Source organism: Sitophilus oryzae, unplaced genomic scaffold (genome assembly GCF_002938485.1).
Source record: "Sitophilus oryzae breed Bouriz unplaced genomic scaffold, Soryzae_2.0 scaffold_1576_pilon_pilon, whole genome shotgun sequence".
Taxonomy (NCBI): Eukaryota; Metazoa; Arthropoda; class Insecta; order Coleoptera; family Curculionidae; genus Sitophilus; species Sitophilus oryzae.
This window is the reverse complement of record NW_022146254.1, coordinates 17,605,606-17,628,276: the sequence shown is the minus strand read 5'-3', so window position 1 is coordinate 17,628,276 and position 22,671 is coordinate 17,605,606. Positions and strand designations below refer to the sequence as shown.

At 30.3% G+C, this 22,671-nt stretch overlaps 1 protein-coding gene across 1 annotated transcript in view; it reads left to right on the top strand.

Moving 5' to 3' along the window:
• LOC115879316 (glutamate receptor ionotropic, kainate 2) overlaps positions 1 to 22,671 on the top strand; it is a 344,372-nt gene that overhangs the window by 268,863 nt on the left and 52,838 nt on the right. The window contains exons 12-13 of the mRNA XM_030896084.1: positions 7,707 to 7,946; positions 20,324 to 20,461. Of these exons, the coding sequence (XP_030751944.1) occupies positions 7,707 to 7,946; positions 20,324 to 20,461 (378 nt within the window). The remainder of the gene's footprint in view (positions 1 to 7,706; positions 7,947 to 20,323; positions 20,462 to 22,671) is intronic.

Genomic DNA, 22,671 nt, shown 5'->3' with positions numbered 1-22,671 from the left:
ATATTATTTTAATAGAGTTTCTTCATAACTAGAGTCTCCTAAACGCACTATTTTCGAAGGCCCAGCCATATTTTACAAAAGTTTGTTACACACAAAATTTTACACAAACGGTCCGGCGCGCGGCGTCGTCTGAGAGACTACGGCTTAACTAACTTCTGACGGAACTCCTAAAAAAATAATCCAGTTTGGGCATAAATATGGCTATCAGTCGTTGGCCGTGAGGGGCCCAAGTAACATTTGGACGTTATCTAACGTCGGGTATACGTTTCGTTCAATAAGCCCGACGTCGGGTACCAACGTCGGTTCGACCGCCTGACGACCCTTATTTGCACCTAAATGGGGTATACAGATTCGGGTCGCCTCGACGTCGGTATCTGACCTAATAGAAAATGTAATTCTACCAATTACCAACGTCATATATTACGTTGGATTTTAGTCACTTAAAATTCGTCGCTAAGCACTTACGTTACGTTAGGTTTCATATTCGCTACCAAGAATACATAAAAACCTAACCAAACTACCTAATTACAAATGGATTCATAATCACTCCTCGAATATAACTATGAGTGCCTATCTAATTTCATATTATAATAATTCTGAATCATTAATCCAGACATCAGTTTTGTCAACGGAAGTCACTTTCTTGATATATCTGATTAAAATACTCCGGAAAACAACGAGCGTCTTCAAAATTAGGTAGATTTATGAAATAAAAATATCTATAAAAAAGTAACTCGCAAAATATTTTTTTAATTTTCTAGCTGGTTTAATCATAAAACTGTACTGTGGTTCCCCTCAAACTCAACCTTATCATTTCTACTATTATTCTACTAGTTATACTAGAAATCGAAATGTGAATATAAATTTTAAAAACAAAAAACGATTTTAAAATGGCTGACAATCGGATACGTGTTAAGAATGGCGGATTTCTCTGTTCGACTTAATATGAACTACCAATATACCAATTCCGACCGGGTCTCCAACATTAGTCGTCTCACACGACCGAAGTCATCAAACCGGACGACCGGCAATCGTATTATGCCGTATATAATTCCAACGTACGCCACGTAACCTCACTTTGCATTTTGCGTATCAGTGATTTGTGGATTTGTGCAACTATATTTTAGTTTTTGTTTTCTCGTTAAATAAAATGGGCAGCCACTTTTTTAAGCCTAACCTCACATGTCGGAGGAGGATAGGGTCTGCCGGTAACCTAAGCTAAAATATGAAATTAAGATGCACCAGTGTAATGCAGCATCTCTTCCGGATAAAAAGCATTTACGGGTGGAGGCAAGACATCACTACTACTATTATTATTTTGCAAAAGCCTCGACCTCTTTCTGTAAAATGTAGATGAATGTCTAAATGCCTTTTTAGTGTTTTTTTAGGCATAATAAAAAATTTAAGTTTGTTTACAAAAACTTTTAATTAGGTTGTGTTCATGATGTTCATTAGGTCGCAAATGCTACTTAATGGGTTGTATTTACGAACATAAATAGAGATACGTAAATTAGGTTATAAATATGAACATAAAATACAACAAAATATAATTGGACGTTACTTTAGGGATTATTAGTGAGACGTATCCTATTCGGACAACGGGTAGACGTCGGGCTAGTTCAAGTATATGTACGTCGTGCAAGCCAACGTGGGAACGCCGTTGAGAAATTAATAAAAATGGTACGTTGTTATTTTGTACGTCGACATATCGTTGGATTTACCGACTCGGATCCAACGACGTCGCTTTTAATAGGAAAGCGACGTCACAGGTCGTATCACTAGCACCCGACCTAAATTTGCACAAAGTCTGACGTTGCTTCAGGTCAGATTTAGTTCGAAGTCAGATAGATGCTACTTGGGGGGAGGATTAGCTGGAACGCCAATCCTGTAGGAGGCCCCGGTAACTAATGAGAATGAGTTAATTATTCTCTGCATTATTTTTCATTAAAATTTAACTGCAAAGAACTGCCAGTAGCTAATATACCGGGACATTTCAGGTGCCATGTCTGTACGAAAGAAAGCACTTTAGCAGGTCTGATGCCACAAAGTCAAAGCGAAAAACTTGGCTCTCTTTCAGTATGTTGCTAAAAAATTGGCGCCGGGAGGCACGTATAGCCGCCCATACTAAAATATGTTAATAAAAAGTTGGTAGGCAGTTTTTTAGTTTCAAAGTAAAGGAATTTTTCCAATTTTGGTCCGCGGTTATTTCCCCTATCCCACCTGGGATCGTGTCCGATGGGAGTTTGTAGTTCTCCACACGGATTTTCTGAAAAACGGACTACGGAAACACGGAATATCTCAAAAACTGCGCCTTTGACTGATTTTGATGTTATTACAAATTTTGTTGCAAATATTATTCTTAATCTTAAATTGAAAACCGCGTTTCGCTAGCTATTGTAATTTTGGAGTTACGATATCTTAAAATTTTTAACCCCCTCCCATACCCCCTTTCCAACCGCCCACACCCACCAAAAACTAATGGCCAGATTCTCGGGTGCCACAGTATTTTTGTGCCAAATTTGGTTAAAATCGGTTTAGCGGTTTTTGAGTTATCGTGTTAGAGACGGACAGATGGACAGACGGACACACGGACAGACAGACAGACAGACAGTAGCATTGTTGTATTTAGGTCATTTATTACCGAAATCACTCAGTGAAATTAAAAAAAAAAATTGTCGATTTTAATAGCCTACCCTCGTGCCTACCATACCTGTTGGTATGGTCGGCTAAAAAATAAATATAGAAGATCCTGATGAACACACATACACTGAAATTGGCATAACTGCTATCGCACTTTAAAAGTGTTCGTTGTCCGCTCTGATCAGTCGCTTGATGAAGAAATAGATATTATCCCTAGTTAATGCGGTTCAAATAATATAGTTCAAGAAAATGTTGTATTTCTAAAATAATAGATTGAAACTGAATTATTATTATTTGAATTCGACTTGTAAAAATGTTCGTTAAATGATTAGTTATCATATCTAACAGATTCAGCACAAAAATATACACATATTAATTTTATACGAGCCCCTCCATGTTGGCATTATTTTTAAATCAGTCTGTACATAACGTAATATTTGATGAAAGAAACGTTTTTTTTTAAGTTTTAGAAACCAATGTGAAATCAATAGTTTTTGTTGATTATTAATTTTTAATTGCTAGATTATACACTTTACGCACTGTGCGATGGTGGATTTGGTTTTTTTGAGTTCCTATAGCGGCTCAAGCCATCATTAGTTAAAAAAAACATTCAGTATACTGTAAACAGTGTTAAAATAACAAACTTTTCATAAAATCTCTTCATCATTTAATTTTAACTGAAAAAAATTGGTGGTCCATCGTCCAGAACGCCATACGTGATACAAAAATTCACCACGCCAATTGAGGGTTAATGTCGACCTAGGGTAAAATCAAAATAAATATTTACGTTCTACAAACCCTTAAATTTTTCTGATAATTTAGATACCTATTATAGTGATTATTTCCCTCATCGTGAAATGGACCAATCAGCTAATCTAATTTTTCGAATAAATTTTGTTTAGATAAGTGATTAAATCCCAAGACCAGTTTAACCGCGATTATTTTTTCGGCTTCCTTTTGGGTTTTCTTTTTGTCGTTTATCACTAATTCTAAGAGATTTTGGCAACAGTTCATTTAAAAACATTGATTTACAACTCATATGTATGACTTAATAAGGATTTTAATCGGTGAAAACCCCTTATTCGATATTATTTTGAACAAATAAGTGGAGAAAAATACGTCAGAATTTGATATGTTGACATGCGAAACGGTCAATGCATTGTTGGGATGCGTAATCAAAGTAGCAGAAGCACAAACATTACTTACGAGACGTCATTTTGAAAAAATGTTGTCCGAAAATGTTAAATTTTATAGTTAATAAAATTCTTATAGTTATTTGCTTCATCCTAAGTCATTCGTTTCATTCTAAGTCATTCAGAAAATAATGTAGCCGTATGTCACTCAACCTATAAATTTAATTGATTAAACTACCCAAATAATTTTTTGCATGATTTTGCTTATTAGAAAATAGTTTCATGCGCAATAATTTTAGAATAAAAGTTATTGTGCCATTCAACTATTTTCCAAGCAAAATCACGCGCAAAATATATATGAATAGTTTAATCGATTAAATTTATAGGTCTCGTGATATAATATACGAATATTGTATACACAAATAAAAAATTAGGTTATAATTTGACATTTTATTAAATATTTTCAATTGCGATCCATCTTTGTATATGCTAGAAAAACCTATCCTTTAAAAATATTAATCAAGTTAATAGTATTTCTGAAGAATCGAGCTACAATTCGTAAACGATGCGGAAGGTCGACAGAGAATTGATCTAAAAATTTTGCCCGTTTCCTTAATGGTGTCCTTGTGTGTATAATATATTTTTATCAAAATCATAAAATGTCCGAATTAAAATCGATGCATTTTAATTAAATTAACTCCTTCAAACTTTGTTTCATTTGCTCCTCACAGAGAATTGATTTTGTGCCGACAGCCTTCGATTCTAATTGAAGTCATAAATTACACCGTTGGGATCGCTATTGGAGCGATAAAGAAAACAAATGTGCTTAAAAAGGCCCTAATTCCACGCTTAAACGGAGCTTATAATGTCGGCGTAAATCTCGAGAGTTTGGCGTTTTCTCAATACACCGATAAATTCGAGTAACTTGACCGCAACCAATGGTTTCTCGGCTCTGTTTTCTAATCTTATTCGGTTCTGTATAAATCCGTGTTGATGTTACGAAACATGTAAATCACTATAAAATAATATGTAAGCCCTTGCAAATATAAATGACATAATATATCATATTACAGTAAATGACATATATCTGTATAGTAAAATCATTAAGGCAATGAGAACTGTGTCGACCTATTAAGTGCATATTATTATATTTATATTTTATTCGACAAATATGTGAGTTGAATAAATAAACATTAATAAACAACGAAATGATCACAAAGGAAAATACATCAATATACGTTTAACCGAAGCATGAGTTAAACCAAATATTTATGCGTTTCTTTAAAATAAATCATATCCTCTCCAAAAAAAATCCTTTATGGGTATTTCGCCACTGCACTGCTAGAAAAATCTACAAAATAAAATAGTTATTTTTTGTAAACACTTCTGCGTTAAACCTAAACGGACACTGCTTGTCAGAAGTTATGTTTACAGTAATAAAAATTTGCCTAACAAAGAAAAAAATGCTTAACGTTTCGGAAAGTTTAAACCCAGAAACAAAGATAGTTACTTAAATTTCACATCTAATCACAGTATAAGTGTAAAAAAAGGTGTTATAAAAAAATGATAGGGCAAAAATAATATGTACAGACGACATTTCACTAAATAGAGATATAAACCAATAAACCACATAAAAAATACATTAATAAAAAACGACTATCCACCATATTTTATTGAACATCTAATCACAGTATAAGTGTAAAAAAAGGTGTTATAAAAAAATGATAGGGCAAAAATAATATGTACAGAATGGGTCAAATTCGACGCTTTTAAATGGAAACACCCTTTTCTATAGGAGATAGACAAAAATTAATATCGGTGTCTGGAGCTCAATTTTTGTCAAAAAAGTGATGGTGAAAATCGCACATCGATATCTGTTACCGTTTCGGAGTTACGGGGTGTTTTTCAAAAATATGCATTTTTAACAAATCGCTGTAACTTTTTTGCTATGGAAAATTTTATATTTTTATGAAAACATTTCCAAAGCACCTTTTTACGTAGAATTTAATGGTTTAAGTATAATTTTTTTTAAAATTAATAATTTAAGAATTATCAACAGAAAATTTTATTTTTTATATGGGACACCCTGTATATTTTTAATTAACTAAAAAGAATTTAAAATTACCTATTACTTCGAAATACAGAATTTTTAAAAGTTCGCCACTTTTAACTAGTAGGCTTTGGACCCCTCATTGATAATATGCCCATAATGGAACTCGAAAACATATTTTTCCAGCAAGACGACGCACCGCCTCTGAACGCTGAAGTTATCAGCAAATTTCTGCAGCCAATTTCAAGAATAATTGAATAGCTGACCAAAAACCCAGCCGTTGGCCGTCGTCGCCGCCTGACTTAGTACCCATGGATCTAATATTATGGATATATTTGCGGAAGAATAAAGGTTCCTTATTCTTCTGTATAATCTAGACAAGAATTAGAAATACTTAGCAGTTAGGAGAGGGTATTTTTCACCCCCACTGAGTTAATGAATTCTGCGAGAAATGTTCAAAAACTGCCCGTCTGTCCATAACAGAAGACGATCGATATGTCGAACACCTGTAGCAAAATCTCATGTCCTGGTTTGCTATTTATTTTTATTGTTATTAGATATAGTTTAAATGTGTTGATGTTGGTTAAATATATTTTAAATTGTTATAAATTTCTGCATCTCTCATAGCAAATATTATTTTCGTTTTAATTGATGCTCACAGCTAGAATTTTTTTGCATTACAGCCGGTGCCGTTCAAAGCCTACTTATTTAAAGCGGGCGAATTTTTATATACTCTATATCTCGAAGAGGAATCGAGCAAAATATCAAGTGTGTTATATTTTTGGAAAGGTAATTTTAAATTCTTTTCAATAAATTAAAAATATACAGGGTGTCCCATATAAAAAATCAATTTTTCTGTTGATAACTCTTAAATTATTAATTTTAAAAAAATTATACTAAAACAATTAAATTCTAGTTTTCGTCTATCTCCTATAGAAAAGGGAGTTTCCATTTAAAAGCGTCGAATTTGACCCACCCTGTACAGACGACATTTCACTAAATAGAGATATAAACCAATAAACCACATAAAAAATACATTAATAAAAAACGACTATCCACCATATTTTATTGACAACAGGGACAGAATAAATTTTAATAACGCCAAAATTATAATGAAAGAAGCGATAGACTCTAAAAGAAAAATAAGGGGCTTTTTTAATTCAATCTAATAAAAATAAATGTATTGCTCATGCATCTGTAGATGTTAGTAATGTATGGCAATCGCTTCTTTAATTTTAAAGAACATAACATAAATAAACATAATATATGTAAAATTTAAAAATAATCATACAGAAAGTTTTGGGTTTTTTGGTTTTACCTTATTAAATAATTGTTATCAGGTAGTAATTGTTAATTTTGATGTTAGAACGTCAACGGTTTCTTGTAGACGTATCTGTTTTAAAAAAAAGTAAAGTGTTTTCGAATAGTTGAATTTAAATATTTTAAATAGTATACGATGACGGAAGGAGATAAACTTTCCGAAACGTTAAGCATTTTTTTTTCTTTGTTAGGCAAATTGTTATTACTGTAAACATAACTTCTGACAAGCAGTGTCCGTTTAGGTTTAACGCCAGAAGTGTTTACAAAAAATAACTATTTCATTTTGTAGATTTTTCTTGCAGTGCAGTGGCGAAATACCCATAAAGGAATTTTTGTTGGAGAGATGGATCCGCCACATAGGTATAGACATTTTTTAAAAATCATATCCTCTTCAATCTCATGACAGTTAGAGTTTGTTAGCGCCAGTTTGTTTAGCCATAAATTAGTTTGAATAATAATATAGTAACATATAATTTTGTTCCTATGTCATAATGTGTGCATAAAAATATTCCCTAAACCTTTTCTACCTGACCCTAAAAGTTTTTTTTTCCAATAAATTCCAGGGAACTGCTTGACCAAAAGGCCGACCTAGCCATCGCCGACCTCACAATAACGTACGACAGGGAACAGGCCGTCGACTTCACCATGCCCTTCATGAATCTGGGCATCAGCATCCTCTACCGGAAACCGATTAAACAGCCGCCCAATCTGTTCTCCTTCCTGTCGCCCCTCTCGCTGGACGTCTGGATTTATATGGCTACCGCCTACTTGGGCGTATCGGTGCTGCTCTTTATTCTGGCCAGGTATGGATTGTGATTAAGCAGGGTTTCCTGTTCGGGCGAAAATCGGAACTAAAAGACAAGAAAAATTTGCAAAATAAAAGAATTTAAATGGATTTCTTTATTACTGGTAACATAATATGTATGTGAACTTGAAAGGAATTTGTCCAAGGAATTATTACTAAAGGGGATAAAGAATGAAATAACATTCACAGTTAATCTTTACGAAAATAAACTGTGAATGTGAATTTTATCTTTTGTGATATTTTTCACATTTTTGTTATGTTGTTGTCATGAAGTGATTCTTTTACTACTTTTAAACGTCGGTTGAGATTTTACTATAGTAGTTTTCCACGTCAAATAGGGCCTAGAGTCTCATAGATAACACATAGTCAAAATATGAACAAAATATAGCGACAATTGTGTCCCTATGTTCATTTTTTTTATAAAACAGTAATTAGTTATAACTGAAACTTTTTTACATCACACTCAACTTTTATAATAAAATTATAATAATTGTGGGTCATAAAAATTGTAATTCATTACACTCAATGATAATTCATAACGAAAATCTGGATGCCAGTACTACAATATCTCTCCGGATTGTTTTTACAAGAAGAAAAACATTTTTATTATTGGTATTTTGAGAAAAAATAATTCTTCCTAAAAATTATTGCTTGTTCTAGAATGGTTAATTCCGTTTATACTTTTCCAAATTTCTACACCGCTTTAGAGAAAATTAAGAAAAACATGAAAATATGGGTGAATTCTTTTCCTAAAAGTCCTAAAAATCAAAACGCATTTCTATGGTTATATAAATTCGATTTCATTCTTTGATAGATGGTTATTATTAAGTTTGATTAATGTCATATTCTTTCATATCTTTTGCTGTTGTCAAAGTCTCATATTTTCCGATAATTATCATCACCTTACCGTAGCATTGAACTAATTAAATTTTGTAGTTCTTTAACATTTTAAAACAGCAAAAAATATTACGTTAATTAATACGATATGAATAACAATAAATCAAAAAATGAAAACGAACTGTATGACCATAGAAACGCGTTTTAATTTTTAGAACTTTTTTTATTTTGAAATTCAACCATATTTTTCTTAATTTTCTCTAAAACGGTGTAGAAATTTTGAAAAGTATAAACGGGATTAAATGTTTTAGAACATGCAAAATTTTTTATGAAGAATGCATTTTTTCTGAAAAAGTCAATAATAAAAAAGTTAAAAGCTTTTTGAGAACCAGACTTTAAATATTCAATAAATTAAAGAATTACCGAAATACGAGGGGCCTCCTAAGATGCAATATATTTTAAATTTCACCCTCTCTTGAAATAAGGGTGAAACTCGAATTATTTAATATTTGGACCACTATGCCTCGTATGAGTAAATAAAGCAGAATATAACAAATTTGATTACGGGATTGTTATATTTACCAAAATTTAGCCGTATCCATTCTACATCTTCAAAAATAACGGATATATCCGACAAGGGCAATTATACAGACACTGTACAATAATTATTAACAAGCTATCAGGAATAAAATTTACCTTGAATTGACTAATTAGTCATAAAAATCGCAATAATATGCTTCAGAACATAAATTTTCTTACGTCAAAACTAACTGTCACAGTGACACTTGTCGTACACGGTTAAGTCGGTGTTGGTCCAGTCTATCCACATACCAAATTTCATTTAAATTGGACGATTTTTTTTTGGATTTGATGTTGTGTTATAAACACAAGGTGAAATTTCATTGTTAAAATTCCAATTTAGTCACTACCCACCTTGTTAATTTTGAATGAAATTTTAATGAGGTATAGGAAATCCAGAAACCAAGCATTGAAGGGTGCGAGACGAGCGAGAATACATCCTCCGCACTTTCTTTTTAAATCTCCATATCGAAAAACTCGTTACGAGCATGTTTCTCTGCTATTGTTATCGTTGGAAATGCAACACAGCCTTTTTGTTGGCTAAATTGGATATGCTTTCAGCTCGTTGTTTGTTTCGATATCGTTGAAATACGAAACAACAAAAACCGTTTTAAATTGCATTGTTTTGTGTTTAGAGTTTTTCAGTTTGACATTCCGTATTTTTCAGAATATAGGAAAAAATTGACTAAATATTCTATAAAACATTGATATTAGTAAATAAATTATAAATATTTATTTAAAGAGATGTCAGTTTGGAAAAATAATTTTAACTTTATTGTGTAAAAGTTATGCACTTTAAAAGAACCTAAATATTTATTTGAGTTTGCAGCAGAATTTCACTGATTAATTTTTGAACATTGTAACATATTTTTCCTGTTTTACTTAAATTGTTAGAGGATTATAAGACTTTTTTGATATAACTTCGTAGTATCATCGAGAAATTAAAAAGAACAAATAAATGTAAATCATACAATGATAAATTGTGCTATAGAGTTTAATTTAAATTTTAATAAAAATATCTGTACTGTTTATGTAAACCTCTAATATTTGATAATATCAAAATAGCACTCATAGTTTGCTTCAAAACAGCTGCAACTCGAGACGAGACGTAAAATAATATAAAACGACGGAGTGAGTGAGAGTATATATTTTGGATGTGTAGTTATAGTGAAAGAATTTTAACTAATATATAGATTAAATTATTAATAACCAGAAGAACCTGAATAATCAGAAGTAATCAGAAAAAAATACTGCCAATGACAAATATTTATTTAAGGAGATATAGAAAAATAATTCTAATTTTATTTTGTTACGCACTTTAAAAGAAACTAAATTTATATTTGAATTTGCTGTAGAATTTCACTCATTAATTTTTGAACCTTTTAACATATCTTGGAAGGAATTCTGCACCATTTCACAAACATATTTTGCCAGTTTTACTTAAAATATTAGATGATTATTGAGACTTCTTGTCTGGTGTAGCTTCGTGGAATCATCAAGAAATTAAAAATAACTAAGAAATGTAAATCGTAAAGTGACAAGTTGTGTTAAGTACAGGGCTCGAATTCTGGAACTTTGACATAAAAACGTTACGCTTTCAAAGCCGTAAGCGAAAGTATTTGATTATTATTCATACCGTTTTAGAGAAAATAAAAAAAATAACATGAAAATATAGTCGAATTTTTTCAAAGTACTAAAAATCAAATGGCGTTTCTATGGTAATATAATTTTGATTTCATTCTTTAATAGATTGTTATAATTAATTTTTATTAACGTGATATTTTTTGCTGTTGTTAAAATATCAAATTTTCTGATAACTATTATCACCCTTTCCCTAGCATTAAACTAAATTAATTTTGTGCTTCTCTAAAATTCTGATACAGCAAAAAATATGTCGTTAATTAAAATTCTAACAATAACAATCTATCAAAGAATGAAAACGATATTATATACCATAGAAACGCGTCTTGATTTTATTTCAAAAAGTATGAACAGAATTAACCATTTTAGGACAAGCAAAAAATTTTATGAAGAACGCATTTCTGTCAAAATGCCAATAATAAAAAAGTTGTTCCTCTTGTAAAGACAATTCGGGGACTGTATATGAAATTTTTATCCGTGTCGATTATCTTTGTTGTTGAGTATAAAAATAAGGTAATAGTCATATATACAACTTTATAAATAAAAGGTAAACTTTTATTGTGAAAATTACATTTTAGGCACGAGAAATCCCCGACGCTAAGCACTCAAGCGTGTGAGGCGAACCTCTGCACTTTCTTTATAAATCTCCATATGGAAAAACTCGTTACGAGCATGTTTCTCTTCCATTGTTATCGTTCGAAATGCAACACAGCCTTTTTGTTGGCTAAATTGGATCTGCTTTCGGTTCCTAGTTTGTTTCGATATCGCAGGAATATCAGACATGAAACAATAAAAACCGAATTAAATTGCATTGTTTTGTGTTTAAAGTTTTCCAATTTTTCATGGTATTTTTAGGATATAGGAAAAAAAAGTCTCTAAATTTTATAAACCATTAATATTAGTAAATACACTAAAATATTCATTTAAAATGGATGCCAATTAGGAAAAAATTTAAATTCACAAAGAAATGCGAATCACACACTGGTAAATTATGTAAATCGTACAGGGATAGTTTTATGTCAGTTTAAATAGAAATATATTTACTTTTTGTGAATCATACGCATTTGGTAAAATTGAAATTAAGATAAATTAATAAATATTAAGATTATTGTTAGTTCCCAGGAGTTAGTACATAGAAAATATTAATTCAAATGAACCTGCAAAGATTCATGGCGATTCCATCTGGCAACATTATGAGACACATACAGACGAACGAACAGAAACTTGGAGTATTTTTGACCCTATTCACACCGATACTAGGTTTATGTCGTACTCACGTACGACTTACGTATGGGGAAATTAAAATAACTTTGAGTGCACATCATAATACCAGCAAACTCCATATATAAGACAACGCATAGTGTCATTGATGACGTGCAGGCATTTGGATTAATATATGCCTGAAGAAGCGACAATAAAGTCGCGAAACGTCGCGTCGCAAAAAAACATAATTGTTTCCTTTCTGGCCTTCCCAAACACCCACTATTTTTTTCTACGTGTTAATAAATATGTGCTGGAATACTAGACGTGAAATAATAAGAGAGTATTATACAAATAGCTTGTTAGTTTGTGATGGTCCGTTGTTCTTGAAGATAGTGGATTACAGTTTTCATGAATGTTAGCTACTTTTTTATAAGTATCCATGACTAAAATTGTCACACTCTGCTTTATTTATGAGATACAGGGAGAAGTTAAAAATATATTATTTTGGAAAACTCTTTGTAACTCGGTATCTCTGTAGTATTTTTACGTAAAAACTGACATAATACAGGGTGGTCCGAACTGCATTACGGAAACTTCGGCAGCATATTCCTCAGAAAAAAGATAAGTAAAAAAGTTCGTATAAATGTATGTCCTAAAATGTTTAGTTTCGGAGATACAGGGTGTATAATATGTATGTTTTATTTTTATTCCGTTTTTTTTTTCGAAATAATTTCTTAAGTAACCTCAATATTCAGATGAAAATTGGTGCTCGGGAGTTTTTTGACACGAGAAATTTGATTTTGATTTCAACAACCTTCATATTTTTAACTGGTTTGAAGAGTAGTAACTTTTTGTCCGTACCTGTATAAAACCACTGAGTAAAAAATATACATTCATTTACGACGTTTTTTTACGTAAAAAGGTCTCTTGGTAAAAATCGCTACGAGTAATAGTTCTAGATATATTTGGAATCGAAATTATCAATACCTCTCATCATTAACATAAATTAACCATGTTGAATAAATAGTTATTAGACTGAAATCATAAATTTGAAATGTTTTTGTGACAAAAGTTCAACAGAAACTGTTTTTTCATCATTTTTTCGAAGACAATTTATGATTAATTAAAAAGAATAAAAACTTTCCAAATTAATCATTTCAGTCAAATAACTATATTTTCAACATATTTATTTTTTGTCAATAATAACAAATATTGACTATTTCCATTCTAAATCTCTTGAGAACGGTTGCTTTTAGAGATTTTTACCAAGAGACATTTTTTACACGGAAATGTATATTTGTTCACTCAGTAATTTTGTACAGGTACGGACGAAAAGTTATTTCTCTTGAAAACAGTTAAAACACATGTAGATGGCGCCCCCTACTATTAGGAGTCATATTGACATCAAAATTACATTTCTCATATAAAAAAAAAACTAGACACCAATTTTCATTCAAATATTGACGTTACTTCAGAAATTATTAATTTGGAAAAAATCTAATTAAAAATGAAACTTCTACACCCTGTATCTCCGAAACTAAGACATACATATATACAAACTATTTTACTTACTTTTATCTGCAGAATATGTTGCCGACATTTCCGGAATACAGTTCAGACCACCCTGTATAACTACAAAAGACTAAACATTACGTTTTTAATGTTTATTCCTTGACAAGTAACTTTTGTAATAAGAAATAAATATTGTACTAAAGCAACCGCTTTTAAGAGTCATGAGTTACCACGGGGGATTAAGCCAACGTCTTTTCCGAGGCTTTAAGTTTCCGTTTCGCCATTAAACAGGAAAAACAAAACAGGGTAGAGCAACAAGCCCGGCAAAGTATGGCGAGATCTCGTCGTATTTATTGAGGTATTACCGCCCCTAAGTCCGCTGTCCTCTATTCAGATTAGAGACCCTTGTCACATGTTTATTCAAATATTTGGAAACGCGACGAAAACTAACGAAGGCACGTTGGCCAAGGCTTAAATAATTCAAAAACCCCTTATTTACAGCGATGGAGCGTCCCATATATCTACGAGTATACCATGTCTACTGAATATACATATTATTAAGTCACTGTGTTACTTAGTCCATTAAATAAGGATACGAAAAAAAATCTCGCCGAAACAAAAACTGGTAAAAACTTTTTAGGTGGAATGTGTACCTTTTGGGGAGTAGTTTTAGGGGGAGAATTGTAACCCCGTGCTGGCCAAAAAATCTGTTTTTCACAAATATCTGCCAAAATATGCAATTTACAAAATTTTTCTTAGAATAAGAAATGAAGATTAGGTTATTACCTAAAAAAATGATCCTAATCATTTTTTACGTAGAATTAGTAGTTTTCGAGATATTCCGCCTCGAAGATCTTAACGCTCCGGAAATCATAAGCGGAGTGATAGGAGAAATTGTTTAATAACTCGGCTAAAATTTTATATTTTTTAATGATTCAGAGTTCATTTAAAACGTAGAATCAACAACTATCACATTTTGGAACTTTTCTGAATTTTGTCATATTTTATGATAATTTTGCCAGCCATTCCTTATCACTAAAAATTTTCAGATTTTTCCTAACTTATTCATATTTTCACTAATAATAGCTTATTTGTCAAGATTTTTTAACAGTTGTTCTTAGAGTCTCTTTAAGCAACAAGTTTGAAGTATTTGTTTAATCATATTTTAATAAATAAACAACTATTCGTAAGTGGGTTTTTCTGCTTTTTGGGATTTCCGGAATGTGTAGTAAACGAAAGAAAATGTCATAATAAATTTATAAGTAACAAACACCAATGAGAAGTTAGAAATCAATGATAAAGGTTCAAAGTTACCTTCTTTCAAATTTCAAAGTTCTTTCAGAGTATATTGTTCTTGTCTATTTTCCCGGATATAATGGACTACATTTTAGGGGCTATGAAACATAACTTATAAAATTGCGTATGACCATGCTTGTGATATCTGGTACCCGCACCAAAAAGAATCTTGACAAATAAGCTATTATTATTAGGGAAAATACGAAGAAGTTTGTAAAAATCTGAACATTTTTTGGACAAGGAATATTTGCTCGGTTTTTTATTATCATAAAATATGACAAAATTCCAACAAGAAACAAGTACCAAAATGTGATACTAACTATCAAAACAAAATTAATAATAATTTAGGATTATACAGGGTGTTCCTTAATGACATGCTAATATTTAAGGAGATAGTTCTTGGATCAATTCTAAGTAAAAAACTTAATATGGATATATGTCCTAAACATCTTAACTTTTCGCGACATTTTCTTTTTGAAAATTTGGATTTTTTTTAAAAGAAATTATGTTTTTTAGTTAAAAAACATCATTTTAGAAGAAACAAAATCTGGAAAAGATCCAGTGGTTCTCAAAATTTAAGAGAACATTTTTTGGAAATTTTCAAAGTAAAATAACTCGGTTATTTTGGATTTATTTGAAAAATGGTTAAGAGAAAATATGTTTCTTTTATCGAGATCTACCAGCCCTAAAAATATTTGCACTTATTTAAGACTCACTCTGTGTAATAAAAAAAGTATTCCTCTATTTAAAGTTTACAGAAAACTTAAATAACCAGATTACTGCGCTAGAGAAACCAAAGAACTCGACAACGTGTTCTTCATTTGAAATTTAAATTACCTCGTGCTTTACAACACCGTGGTTCAGTGTGATTCTTTACAGATTTACGCCTTACGAATGGCAGAATCCCCACCCGTGCAATCCCGATCCCGACCGCTTGGAAAACCAATTTACATTGTTTAACTGTATGTGGTTCGCCATCGGATCGCTGATGCAACAAGGATGCGATTTCCTACCCAAGTAAGATTTTGGACGTGTTTTGGTTTAGTGGAAGAGATTAATAATTCAATTAAATTAAAGATTTAAAATCTCGGAGAGATTTAGTAAAAGGATTTTCAGTTTTTTCAAGAGAATATTGAGAAACAACCTTTATTCCTTGATTTTCTAGAATTAATTTGATTTTGGATAGTTACATTAATCAAACCTAGGTTGTTTGTTCCTGGAAAATAGGTGTCCCAGTTTATATTTTAATTAAAAAAATGTTACTGCTTATTTTTTTATCCTGTATATTAAATTAAATTAATAGAAACATGAAAACAGAGTACATTTAAAAAAAATGTAAAGGGCAGTTTGGGAGTTTAAAAGTGAGTGATTCATCGTAGTTTAGCCATTTATAAAGAAAAGGTGATTTGTCTAGACCATTTTCAGCGTTGAATTTGTGCCGCCTCATTTCAAAAGTAGTCGTATCTTTAATGGAATATCCGATATATTATTACATTATAGCAATTACTTTCATTTCTTATACTCATATATACAGGGTGTTTCAAAACAAAAGCGAAAAACTTCAGTGGGTAGTTCCTCGCTAAAAATAAAGGGTAGTTTGCTTGTATATATCATTAACACCCTGTATATATCATTAATACACTTACCAGTACGAACAGTCACCTTAAAATGTTCATGTATTTTAAAATGATTGTGTTCTAGTTGACCGATTTTGATAACTTTTAAGCAATTTGTAGCTAAATTATTTGACTTTTTCATATTTCTTTCGAAATTAAAAATCAAAATTCCCATCTGTAAATTATACGAGGGAAAAGAAAATGTTAATATTTTGGTGAATGTTTGAAATACCCTGTGGAGTATATTAATGTGGCAAGGATATTAAAAATAGCTTTATCATATTCTTTCGATAGTTTGTTTTTTTGGTTCATCTCGATAGCAATAGAGAGATTCGCTTTTGAAGAAGATACTAAAATTTTTCGTATTTTTTACATTACAGTCATACCTATGCTCTTGGTCCTCCTCAAAAAACCTATAAATTAGTGTTGTTGTCTATGAAAAATCATATAATTCTTGTCTGTTGGGAGAGATGGTTTTAAGTTCAAAAGTTGATCTCTACCATGATCAATTAAAGCAGCAATATCCGACACTTTAGAACTTAAAACTAAAACAAAAACATAAATAAACAATAATAATATGACTTTTGATTAGAAAAACAACAAACACTATTTTAAAAAATGTCTATACCTATGTGGCGGATTCATCTATCCAAAAAATCCTTTATGGGTATTTCGCCACTGCACTGCAAGAAAAATCTACAAAATAAAATAGTTATTTTTTGTAAACACTTCTGCGTTAAACCTAAACGGACGCTGCTTGTCAGAAGTTGTGTTTACAGTAATAAAAATTTGCCTAACAAAGAAAAAATGCTTAACGTTTCGGAAAGTTTTTTTTAACGACTATCCGCCATATTTTATTGACAAAACATTAAACGAAATACAAACCCCAAATCATAGACACAATGATAACAATACACAATATATACAACTTACAATTCCATACATACGAGGCGTTTCGGAAAAAATAAGAAGGATAGGAAAACAATATAACATACGAACATCTTTCAAAACACAAAATACACTTAGATCCATTTTATCACATACTAAACCAATAAATACAGAACAACAAACAAAAAATGTAATATACCAAATACCCTGTGAATGCGATAAATTTTACATTGGTGAAACATTTAGACCCTTAAATGTTAAAATTAAAGAACATAAAGATTATTTAAGAAAGGGAGATTTTCACAAATCTAAGATTTGTCAGCATTCAAGGGACACAGGGCACAGAATGAAAAGAATCTTGAAAAAATGAAAGAAGCGATAGCCTCTAAAAGAAAAATAAAAGAGGCTTTTTTAATTCAATCTAACAAAAATAAATGTATTGCTCATGCATCTGTAGATGTTAGTAATGTATGGCAATCGCTTCTTTGATTTTAAAGAACATAACATAACATACGTAAAATTTTAAAATATTCATACAGAAAGTTTGGGCTTTTTGGTTTTACCTTATTAAGTAATTGTTATCAGGTAGTAATTGTTAATTTTGAAGTTTAACTTAATATAATGTCATTTTAACAGAACGTCAACGATTTCTTGTAGACGTATCTGTTTTAAAAGTAAAGTGTTCTCGAATAGTTCAATTTAAATATTTTAAATCGTTTTTTCTTGATTCTTTATACTTTTTTTGCTTCCGACGACGGAAAGAGAAAACTTTCCGAAACGTTAAGCATTTTTTCTTTGTTAGGCAAATTTTTATTACTGTAAACACAACTTCTGACAAGCAGCGTCCGTTTAGGTTTAACGCAGAAGTGTTTACAAAAAATAACTATTTTATTTTGTAGATTTTTCTTGCAGTGCAGTGGCGAAATACCCATAAAGGATTTTTTGGACAAACACTATTTTATAATAACAAAGGTATGCTTTCAATGCTAAAATTGCTGTAAATCGTTACTGTCTTATTCAAAATCGAATATTTTCAATAAAAATAAAGCTACTGAGATGAATAAAAAACAGACTATCGACAAAAGATGTACCTAGATGATAAAATTATTTTTAAATTCCTTGCTTTGTTAATATTTCATGATGTTTACTCAGGATGTTTCAAACTTTCACCAAAATATCAACGTTTTGCTTTCCCTCGTATAAATGACAGATGCGAACTTTCATTTTTAATTTAGAAAGAGACACTAAAAAGCCAAATAATTTATCTATATATTGCTTAAAAAAATCATTAAAATTGGCGCACTTGTTCAAAATATATTGAACTTTTAAGAACTTTATATGTGCCCGTTTTTCGTACCGGTCGGTAGTAGAGTGTAGTTTTTCAGAAAAAATATAAAACATGATCTTGAATAAGCATTGGTTAAATCATGAATTGAACATACTGAATATATAAATTTGAGATCATGGTAATATATTCGATCTGTCTTAAGTAACCAAATGGATATCATACAAGGAGTTAAAAAAATAATTTATTTCCGTTTTTTTTTATAAAATTGCTTAAATCTATGTTATTTTAAATTGAAACCAATGTACCTATATTATTTATAAAATTAGAAGACTTTTAAAAATACTTTTTAAAGGTATTATCTGTCATACCGAAACCTTCTGATTTCTTTAATAGAGCCATTTAAATATTAATAATTCAATTATTATAGTCTCATTACAAAGAATTCCTACCGTGACAATTTTAGAAATTTAGCAAGTAAGTAATTCATTTTCAATATGCCCAATTCATTATTTTAGCAATGCTTATTTAAAATCATATTTTTACCGCTTTTAGAGATCATTTTTTTCGAAAACTATTAGAGGAGGAACGGAAATCGTTAGGGATTTAATGAAAGTACTTTAAAAACCTAATATTATACATGGAGTTTAAAAAATCAAAGATGATACTACTTTTCAAATGAAGCAGCGTTTCTGTAATGCTGAAAATAATGTAGGTTCAAGCAGGTGCCTTTATGTAAAAATACAAATTTTTAAAAAAAATATATATCACTGGTTCTCCATAAATGTCTAATATACGCATCACCGTGAATAACCCTGTATAAAATATTCTCCTATCAATTTTACGTAATAAAATTTGATACTGACATAATTTAAAAGGTTAATTAACATATTTTAATATTATTTGATTTTTTTTCAAATCAAATCAAATTTAAACCAGATCAAATTTAAACCAGTAGGTAGTAGTTTCAAAAAAAAATTAATTTCATTTATTGAACTAAACGATGTTAAAGTTATTATAAACCAAAAATAAATACTCAATATATTACCAATATGCAAATATATATTTTCTGCTTAACAATAAGATGACTAGTTAGCAAATAGATGTGAGCAGAACGCTAGCATATAAATTTGAATTTAATAGTGGTGAACTTTTCATAACTTCTTAATATAGGATTTACCGATAGTCTACAAACAAGTTTATTGACTTAAGGGTCTTTTGGCTTTGGCTTATATTTTGTAAATACCCACTCAAGTCAGAATTACTTTTTATTTTTTAAAAATAAACATATTTTGAATTATTAAGAAAATGTCAATTTCAGAACATTGAAAGTTTTATTATAAATTAATAAATAAACATATACTTGCGACTATTAATGTTTTGCGGAAATATTTTAAAAATTAAATCTCCTGAAATGTATAATTTCATTTTAACATGTTTACAAAATTCATTTGTTTTCTTCCACTACCAAAACGCGTCCCACAATTAGTTTAAGTAACACTGTCCTGATGGTTGCAGGTTCAGCCCTTACGAATGGGACAACCCGCACCCATGCAACAGTGATCCCGACGTCCTAGAGAACCAGTTCACCCTGTTAAATTCCCTCTGGTTCACCATTGGGTCGTTGATGCAGCAGGGGTCAGATATCGCCCCAAAGTAAGTGTCGTTTCATGTCATATTTTGTTGTCATACCTTCATTTCTACTTCTTTCTACTCATTTTTAGCTGTATATGCTGCTATTTATGATCTACCTTAATGCAGGGTGAACTGCTTCTTTTCGGGTCTTTCTAGGTGTTGAATTAGCAGTGTAAAGCCGCGTACACACGTATACAAAGTTACCTCCGTAAAACATACGTGTAGGTTTGCTCTCAGTTTGGACGTTACATGTTGTTTAGATATTATTGCTTAAATATTGATAAAAAATAATGTGAATAACATGGCTTGAAAGCACAAACATGCTTAAGTTGTGTACTTGGCTTTACGTGCATGTAACTTTTATATTTTAAAAATTATATTTATCTAAGCTAATACGTATTCTATTTGGCAGTGAATATCACAATATTATTTCGACTGTATATTTACTTAATAAATATTATAGCGATATTTTTAGGAAAAAGTAAATTATAAAAATTAGTATAATAAATTATAATAATAATACATTCACCGGCACGATGGACCGATTTTGATGATTTTTTAAGCAATTTGTAGATAAATGATTTGACTTTTTAGTACTTCTTTCTAAATTAAAAATGAATTTTTCCATCTATAAATTATACGAAGGAAAACAAATTGTTGACATATTGGTAAAAGTTTGAAGACCTTGTAGAGTACATTAACAAAACAAAGAATTTAAAAATAATTTTGTCATCTAGGTGTATATTTTCTCGATAGTTTGTTTTTTATTCATCTCAATAACTTTTTTTTTAGATATTTGCTTTTGAAGAAGACAATAACATTCTTTCGTATTTTTTATATTAAAACCATGTTTTTGCTTTTGGTCCTAGTGAACAGACCTATGAAATAGTATTGAGTTATGCAATGTCACTGTCTTTGAAAAATCATATAATTATTGCCTGTTTGGCAGTTACTCTAATTTATAATTCAGAAAGAGGTATTAAAATATTAAATAATTTAGCTCCAAATTTCTTAAAAATCATCAAAATCTTCCCACTAGAAAAAAATATATTTAATTTTAAAGTACACCATAATTTTACAGTGTGAGGAGTGTATATTTTAATTAATTAAATATTAGTTTTTAAAATATCTAATAAACTTAGTTAAATTTATTTTGAACATAATAAACTACAAGTTAAAACAAATTTTAAACAAATAAATATTGTTTGCTCTGTTGTAAACTCATATTAAATAATATAAAATTTTAAAATACGATATAGAATTATAATATAAACTAGAAGAGTTAATCATTTAATTCTTCTAACAGATAAATGTACTATATCTGGTTCTGGACACATCAAATTTTAGTGAATAAACATAGAACCTAACAGAAAATTAGCCAGCAGAACTCACCTTTACTAGTATTTTCTTTACTTGACATTATGATGTGTATAGGTGATTTTTTATTAAACGGTATATCAAAATATTTGATGGTTACCAAATATTTATGATTTTATAATCTATAGAAAAGCAGCGCTTTAGCATTTACCATAAAATAGCGAGCAATTTGTGACAAAACAATATAAATTATATATCACTGTAATCACAAAACTTTGATCTATGTCGGTATCGCAACGGAATTTTAAATTGAGTCTTTATTTTCGAGAAATTTTAGTCCAAACATAACGTATATTTTGTTGATGTTTGACAAACAAAATCTTAAAAATAAATAAGTTGTCTAAAATGTGCTACAATACCGACATAGTACAATCCTTTATCTTTAATTTCCTTCTTCATTTGTGTATAAATATCTAGCCAGTTTTACACAAACGTTAAATGCCGAACGGTTATTTTGCTACTTTTTTTTGTCTAAATTTACACATCATTTTTATTGAATAGTTATAACACCACAACATAGTTATGAATAGTCACATACAATAACAAAATAAACTGATCTTTTCAGAAATATAATTCACAAATAAACTGACTGACCATTTAGAAGACATCTTCTACTAATGTGGAAATAGTTATTTTTTATACAAGACGATAAAATGGTATTTTATCATCTACCGAAAAGATTTAATTTCGGGACCGAAAAAAAGAATTAATTTCGGGAGACGATAATGCAATTTTATAGTCGTGTATAAAACAATATTTTTTTTTTCATAGCGAGTTACGTTTTAAAAAATATTCAGACATTATTATTTCAAGGAATTTATTACGAGTAGAAAAAATATTGTGCTGGGTTGGCG